Below are 9,082 nucleotides of genomic sequence, written 5' to 3'. Positions count from 1 at the left end.
ATACTTTCTTTACTTCGTAAAAGGAAGTAAAAAGCAATCAATGTCGTTTATTAAACGTCATCCTGATCTCCGTAGCGTTTACTGCGCCTTTAGTCATAACTTAAATCAATCAAAAATTAAAAACAATTAAAAAACCTTGTTATTTGTATTTTCAAAGGGGAAAAAAATAAGTATTTTGAAATTTGGCTGTGAAATGTTCCGTACGTAGCACTGAAAGTAGAATAATCCATAATCTAATAAATTTTTCACGATTTTGTTAAAGTTTATCGACTACAAAAAAAAATTTCAAATGACATTTTTAAAAGGTCAACAAACCAAATACGAAATCAAGCTATAGAACGCTGTCAAGTGACGTTTTTTAAACACAACCAGAAAGCGTCTAAAACAACGTCTCCAGGTAGGAAATCTTGACCTCAAAAATAACGTCCCCAAAGTACCTTTTAATAATGTTTTGAAAATGAAGAAATTGGTTTAGAGAGTCCAAATTTTTGTGTGATTTAGGGAAGACTCTAGACTCTAAACAACGCTATACACTTTAATCCATGGGATTGAAGTCTATCGAGTAGGGTGCCCACTCTACAGACATCATATCAGGAAAATTCATCTTGCACTTTTTGGCTTGCACTTATCTTTGTGAAAAGTAAGCTGGTGCAGATTTCCTAAAAGGAACGTTCAGTGTACGTTGCCGAAGTGCTTATTAGCTCACAGAATTAAAACATCTTCTAAAATCTCCTGCTAGTACACATTTTGATTGATTTTAATGCCTTCATCCACGAAAACAAGAGATTTTTTTGCTGCTTGTGTAAATTCTGCCACACAACAAGACCAACTTCGGATTTTGATGATGTTCAGCATTTGCCAAGCTACATAGAGTTGACAAGGTACATAGAGAGTGTCTACAGACCAAATCCTGTCGTTCTGAGGGTGGAGAGCTGCTCATCAGTGAAAGGAATCTCTCTCCAGCGGTGACTTGCGGCCCGTCTCAAAAAATTTTTGGCATCGTTGGAGCAGTACGAGTATGCTTTTTTTTTCCTCTCAGGAAAAGGCTGAACGTTTTGGAACTTGTAACGTTTTTATCTGAGCTCTGTTTTTATCCTTAACTGCACCGATCGGTCACATAGTCCCGTTTCACCAGCGACCTCTCTCATGGAAACCCGAGGATTTCATTGAACTCGCTTCTTGTTGGCCTTACGATTAACACAAGTGTTCATTGTGCGTTTTTGTATACATAATGGACATCGACTATCATTTTCAGGCTTCTTGAAATGGCATATTGCATCAAGCACTCTTTGCCGAGGTACATCAAAAAAATTGTCGTTCTCTTTAGTTAAACAGCTTTAAAATAGCAGATCTTTTGCTTGACACTAAAAATGCCAAAAAACGAAACCTGAACTAGGTGGTTGATTATAAATTGATTTCTAACTGAAGTGAGGGACAAAAAGAAATACACACACTCATTAAAAATGAATTTGTTCACTTCCATTCGATGATGCAAACTTTGTCCAAGTTTTTTGCCGCACCCTGTATAAGCAATTTGCATAGGAATATTTTAAACATATTCCTATGCAAATATAAATGCTCACGTTACTATTAAAGACTTTTATTTTCTTTTGTACTGAATGTAGAGTTATCTCTAAGCTTTTCTCCCTCATTTTTATGGAAAACCATGAGTTGTAAAAATGGTTCTTTGAGGATTTGTTGCGTACTCTAAGTGAAAAATCAAGTGGTGTAGCGTTTATCCGGTGTGAATGGGACACCCTTTATTAAAATTGGAAGAATCAATTCCCTTTTGGTCCATTGTTCGAAAAAGTTAGAGGTTCATCCAATATGCAGGCAATCAATGAGTTTTGCTCCATGGTAACAGATTCTTTCCTAAACAAAAATACCACTGGAATTGGGTGGTCAATTGAAAGGCTAGCTGCCAAAAAGAGGTAGCTCCCATTTCAATGTTTTCAAAAGGTCTGCATTGGAACTAAAAACTTCAATCCACTTTCTATATTTTAATATTTCCCATTGTATGCCAGTACGAGAGAAGTCATTAAAATTTAAAAAAATAATAAATAAATAGTTAAAATATGATTTGGTGTTATAAGCTTTAATGCGGACCTTTTGAGGATTGAAATTAAGAGCTACCTCTTTTTTGCAACAAGCTCTTTAATTTGTAGAACATTTTGACTGTTATTGACCAAGATATGAACACTTGAAAAAAGATATTCTTGCCAAATTTCGAACATTTTGTATTTGGAATTAATGTTAAAAATTCTAATAACTTTAGAAATAAGGATTCATATTGTTAATTCAAGTTAATTACATGAATAACATAAATATTGTGTTAAAATAAAATTAAAGATATGTTTTATTATTTGTATTCATGGAGGATGGAAATAATTATCTTCAAAATTTAGTCGAACTAAACGGGCTGTAAAAATATGGATTGTCATATTTTTTTCTGAAACAATGTAGAAACACCAATCAATATATGTCTTTTAAATATAGAAAAAAATAGGAAGGTAATTTTTTTTATTTATTTATTTTTTTTTTCAAACCAGGATTTCAAGGTATAAAACTCCTTGTTACTGCAATGTGCTTGTGAAAACTTTTCTAAAATATAAAGTCTTCATTCCTTATAAGTGCCCATGACTGAGATCCGTGTTAGGGGAAGGTTGCCGTCAATGAAAGGGTTCCATGACTGAACTTCAAAAATATTTTCCCCAACAGAATTTTCTCAGGCACGAAATCAGTTTTAATGTATTCTTTTTTCTGAAAAAAATCTAATGCAGAACCATCAGGAGCTTGAATGAATACATCATATTGTAAAACGTCCAAATAGAATTTATACTGTTCACACTTACTAATTATTGACATTTACATTTTGCTTTTACATGCTTTGAATATTACTGAACAACTAAATAGGAACATTCAATTGAAAGAGTACATTTCAATGTATATTGAATGTACTCCTCATTTGGACCTTTGGACATTTGGACATTTGGACATTTGGGACATTTGGAACGTACTCCTCATTTGGAGTACGCTGTTCAGTTTTGGTCGCCTTATCTGAAGAAAGATATTTTTGTATTGGAAAGGGTTCAAAGAAGGGTAACTAAATTAGTAAGGGGACTCTCAGATTTAGATTATGATACCAGACTTAATAGGCTTAACATGTATAGCCTGGAGCAAAGGAGAGTCAGAGGGGACATGATTCAGTTATTTAAATTTATCAAAATGAAAGATGTAAATGGATTAAATTTTTGTGGGGAAAGCAGGACAAGGGGTCATTGTTTTAAGCTATTTAAATCTCAGGCTAACTTGGAAATCAGGAAAAACTACTACTTTAGCAGGGTCGTGGGCACTTGGAATAGCTTACCGGAAGAGACGGTAATGAGCAAGGGGGTGGATAGCTTTAAGAGGGCCATTGATCTTCATTGGGGTCTAATTAATTGACTAGGACCAGCCTAGCTGGGCCCAGAGCCTGTTGCTGGTCGTCACATTTGTATTTGTATTTGTATTTTCAAGTACAATACACTTTATTTAAAGTTTCATCATGAATCGTCACAGCAGTGACAACTATGAGAACATTCAAAATGACGCAGTTGCTTTCATTGAACCAATAGTTGTTTCTATGAATGAACCAGCTAACAAAGTGGTTCATTCTTGAAATTTTATAAATATTATTGAAGATTTAGCTCAATTATCTTTAATAACTGATCAATCTTTTGAAATAAATGTGATAATGATGGAAAAGTATTTTTAAAATAAGTTTTGTAAACTCCCCTTAGTTATCATATTTTCAACTTAAAAACTTTTGTAGTCGATTCAGTATTTGTTAAAGTAAACTTTAATACCATTTGAAGTACGTTTGTTGTTCGAGTAAAATACCAAAATAAGTGAAATAAAGCCAGTGGATAGCTGAAGGCATGCAACGTGCTATAGTAAAATCCTTGTTGTCAAGTGAAATCTTTGTGGATCAAATTTTTTGAACTTGGATGAAACAAGACTGCCCTTTGTTCAAAAGAGGCCCCATGAAATTTTAGCTAAGAAGAGTAAGACACATGTTAGAATATATCAAGTGGCGAGCAAGGTTGGTTAAAACAGCTGCGTTGTGAGTCCTGGTGGGTTTTTTATATTTCTCCTAAACAATAAAAAAAAAAAAGAAAAAACAATTTTAAAAGCCCAATTTTCTCTTTTTGAACAACTTACTATTATTTGTAGTATTTGTTTACCTCCTGTAATAACTATTTCTATTTTACGGTTTGATTTACTTGTTTGAGAATGTGATCCATCAATGGAAACTCAATAATCCATCCATAGCAACTGGTTCCCATGAATAGACCACATGCTAAAATATTTCTTTTTAATTTTTATTCTTTATTGAATACAGTCAGCATAAAAGCGAATATTTTTCTTAAAGTTGAAATATACTGGGTAATTATTCCTTTCATCAATATAAAGTTTGAGTCTGAACTACTTCCTAAAAAAGGTCAAAAGTGTTATGTGGTTCATTGACGGCAACCTTCCCCTACAGACTGCGCCGTTGATATTTATTTAAGGGATGGGGTGGTGTAATTTGAGAGGATTTTTAATTTGGATAGGGAGCTCTAGTTCTGGGGGTTGCTACGTATCATTTAAACAGGGTGTAACATCCCCCTTGGAGTAAAAAGCACTAATGCATTTTTTAGATCATTATCTTAACAAAGTTTTCCAATATTATGTGTCTTTACATTGAATAACCTCTGAGTACTTATTTCTGCATTTAATAAATGGCGTACTGACAATACAATGACTGCCCACGGCGATGTTTTTTAAAAATAAACCATAGAAATGCAGTGTTTTTCTTCTATTTCTAGAACAAAATTTGCCGCCGCTTTGAGAAACAGGGGCCGGATAAAGAGGAGGAGAAACCGGATCAGAATTGTCAGAAAACTTCTTCGCCGGAAGACGGAGAAAAGGGCGCGGCCGTCATTTTCTCCCTCCGGAACCAAGTTGGAGGATTGATCAGGGCTCTCCGCGTTTTTCAGGTGATCGCATGTTCATTTATTTTTATTTTAAAAATGAACCTTCTGCTGTAATAAAAATTGCAAGCGAGGAATGTTTCTAAAATGACTTTTAAAAATATCTCTTAAAAAAAAAACTTAAACACCGAAAAATAATCCGTAAAAGTAAGTGTGTTTTGGCTTGCAGATAACAGGTGAAATTCTCATTTTATTCAAAATTCAAATCCTTTTACTTTAATATAACCAGGGCTGCGGAGTCCCAGTTGGACTGAAGTAGGAGATTTCCAACAATGCAGCTGAAGACCGCCATTTTTCCTCCGAGTCTAAATCAGCACTGACAAATCTGCGGAGATCGATTACCCCAAATAAATAACCTTAAAATACCGGTTGATTTGGGGGTAAAGAAGTCAGAAAGTCTAACTGATAATAAAGCGTTATCATCAACTGTTATCAACAGCGAAAAGTATGCAACAGTTATTGGAAAAGTGTAGCAACATTTATTACAAAAGAATCTACTCAAAATTACTTGATCGCATTTTGATGTAAATTTTGCTTCTTCATGATTCACTGTAACTTGCAACATAAAAAGCGTTGTTAATTGTTCTAATAAAGCCTAATTAATATAGTTCAAGAATTCTGAAAGAAAAATATCGCTGTGTGTCGTAATTTTCCCGTGATTTGATAACCATAAAAAAAAGTTAAACTGTAGCCCAAAAAGGCCATGATTGGAAAGATTAGTACTCCGGTTTCCTTATAAAGACACTGAAGTTTTGGGTGGAGAGTATGATCCTGTGCTGTATAGGCTGCCTATATGTTCACTAACTGTGCGTAGGAGTGACCAAAAAACAGAAAATAACAACTTATCAGTGTCCCGAATGTGGTGATTGATCTTTCTCCTTTCCATTGAAGTAAATGTGTAATTTTTGATAATGTTTTTGAGCTTATCAAATGGAGTTTGATATATTTTTATATTTACAATGAAGAATTTTTCATTTTTTTTAGTTTGATAGTCTTTTTTTGGTGTTTTTAAAGAGTTTGCTATTTTCTAATAAGATCAATTTGTCAATTTTTATTAAATTTCTGCCAAAATAATTTAAACCATGGCCCCACTAGACCCACCCTGACCAGCGGTTACAGTTTTTTCGGGAGTTTTAAAAAAATTGGAGAGTTTCTTGATTTTGTCGCTTTGTAGCTTACAATTTCCATGGCAATCGCGCATGCACAACAAGTAATATTGCACTCGAAATTAAATTCAATAGAATTGTGGGACATTTGCGTTGTTATAACTTTATTCTTTATTTTTCGTTCCATTTTATCATGGAATTTATAAACGATTTTAATTCTTTTTCCATGTTGTGCTTTTCGAGTTCAACCGCATAAGAATATTATACAGTGGCAGCGGTGGAATGCTTTTATATATATATATAATATATATATATATATATATATATATATATATATATATATATATATATATATATATATATATATATATATATATATATATATATATATATATATATATATATATATATATATATATATATATATATATTAAGAGTACTGACACTCAAGTTTGTAATGGATTGCCTTTTCGTAACAAGTGAGTTTCATTGCTTCAAAAGAATTCTTTTACAACACGTATTTGAATTAGTATTTGTATTATCGATTAAATTCTTCATATAACTTCTCATTAAATTGGCACATTTTAAAATTTCAAAGCAATTTAGAAAATTCTAGCTGTCAATGTATAGAATTCAATGCAACTTTTTTTTTTTTTTTTTTCAAATTTTAACTTGAAAAAATAATTCTATCTTTAAAAAATATCGGAGAAATTTCAAATAGAATTCTATATTGCTGTTTAGCCTTTTCGTTGATATAAATTTTCTGCAGAACATAGAAATTCTAAAATTACATTTTAAAGCATATTTTGATTTAAAAAAAATGAAGAAGAGAATAAACTGGAAAAAGAAAAAGAAGTTTCCGTGGTTTGCTTCGAATTTCAAAACATTATCTTTGCCTACAAAACACATTAACTAGGAAATATCTCATGACTTACATTTTAGAAGACAACATAGTTTAACATAAAGATTTTTTCGTCATTATAGAAGCTCTTTTTTGATCCGTATTTGAATATGTTTTTCAGATTATTCCAAATTTAAATCGGGTGAAAAAAATGTCAATCATTAATGTAACTGAGTGAGTTATATTTCTTGAAAGAATGTGCCAATAAATGAATTTATTATCACTACTTGAAATTATTTTATATATTTTTCTAGTGAAAGCAAAAAAAATGGTTTTATGACATTTTATTAGTTTCACATACTGACAATCGACCATGCTGTCATAGTCTGTTGAAGCCAATTTTGGATACCCTGATATAACGAACATACCTGTCGTATGTCCCACATGAAACCCCGTGATTATGTTACTCGGTGCGTTTTGTCTATTAACTTTGACGATTCGCACTCACACGTCACTAATCTCGATTATTAAGGGCAGGTGGTCGGCGATTGCGATGTCCATGGTGGGAGGTTAAGCCTGAAATCAGGTGTTTTCGGCAGTCATTTGACATTGGAAATCTCTGAATGTTGAATTCTTTAACGAATTCCGAAGTAGAATATCCCGTGCTTCTAAATCCAACTACTAATCGGGATTCAAAGTATGTTACTTTCTGTCGTTAACCATTATCAGGTTAGATACCTATACATATGAAACACTTGAGCACTAATAAACTGTGCGTACGAATGAACTGTCGTATATACATTTTGCACGTGACGCTATTACCATCTGCATATTTTCATGTTACTATCCCAGGACTTGAGTTCCCTCGGCGTAAGCAAAAATAGTTTTTATCCTCTAAATATTGTAACCATGCATGATTTTAAAGTCAAAATTAAGAGTAAGGTTTGTATAGAGTACTGTGTGTATGAGTACGCCACTCTCCTTTACAATAACAGGCAACTATGGTGTGCAGCAACCGAAACGTACAATCCGGGATACATGCTGCACCGCGTTCCGGTATACATGCCAGTTTCTCTTCACGGGATACCACTATTATTAAAATTGAACTTTATCTAACTATGTCTTATTTTACTATGTTACTGAGTTTTATATTACTAGAGTAGCTTTTGGAACCTGGAACTAGCAGTGTAAAACCGTCATCACCAACTAAGAACCTAAATAAAATATATTATTCCGTGGTATAGTCAGGTGGTTGCAAAGCACAACCACCTGATCAGCAACAGGCTTCGCTGATAATAGGAATGCGAATAAATATTTAGAGAAAATATTCCAAAAATGTTTAAAAAATTAAAAAAAAAAGGGATGAAGAATTTAATTTTCAATGAGGTGCGGATCCCGTCATCAGATATTGATGAATGTTCAAACAGTATCAAGTCCACAGCACTACATTCATCGAGTTTCACTTTTTTTTTCATTTAGTAAATAATATTTCAGGTACTTATTGTTTAATTATGTTCGCATGCCTGACGTGGCATAAATCTCGCACATGTGCGACGTCTTATACTGAACAGGAGATTTGTACGGGAGACGTGCCTCAGTGTAAGAAAAGAAATTCTTTGAAATTATTAATTATTTTTAATTTTTTGTCGAAGTATATTTGTATTACGTATTAATCATTAAATTGCACAACATGATTTATTATATTTTATGTGCAGAGTGGGATTTTTTACATAGCTGCAAAAAAAAAGTGCGGCTTAGCTCTCGGATTTACTCTATGCATTTTCTTTTAGGAAAATAACGTCAATGTGGTTCACATCGAGTCTCGCAAATCGAGGAAGAGGCCTTCCCAGTACGAAATCTACGTCGATGTGCAATGTGAACAAACCCAAATCAACGACCTGTTGCACAATCTCGAGCACGAGGTGGAGTGCGTATCTTTGGGAAGAATTCGAAAAAGGTCAAGTCGACATTGCGTCAGTACCTCCGCAGACTCCTACCAGCCCAGGAATCGAACTCAGTAAGAAAACATGCTCTTTTTTAAATTAATTTTTGTGATTACTACTCGAAGCCACTGATGATTTGAAATTATTTTAAGAAAGTCACATTAAATGTATGTTAAAAGA

At 33.2% G+C, this 9,082-nt stretch overlaps 1 protein-coding gene across 1 annotated transcript in view; it reads left to right on the top strand.

The window, feature by feature from the left end:
• The first annotated feature begins 1,827 nt into the window (after nt 1-1,827).
• LOC129230446 (tryptophan 5-hydroxylase 1-like) overlaps nt 1,828-9,082 on the top strand; it is a 55,628-nt gene continuing 48,373 nt past the window's right edge. Inside the window, 4 exon segments of the mRNA XM_054864844.1 lie at nt 1,828-1,857; nt 4,848-5,018; nt 8,750-8,902; nt 8,904-8,976. Coding sequence (XP_054720819.1) covers nt 1,828-1,857; nt 4,848-5,018; nt 8,750-8,902; nt 8,904-8,976 — 427 coding nt within the window.

Source organism: Uloborus diversus, chromosome 9, assembly GCF_026930045.1.
Source record: "Uloborus diversus isolate 005 chromosome 9, Udiv.v.3.1, whole genome shotgun sequence".
NCBI lineage: Eukaryota > Metazoa > Arthropoda > Arachnida > Araneae > Uloboridae > Uloborus > Uloborus diversus.
This window is presented reverse-complemented; position numbering and strand designations above follow the sequence as displayed.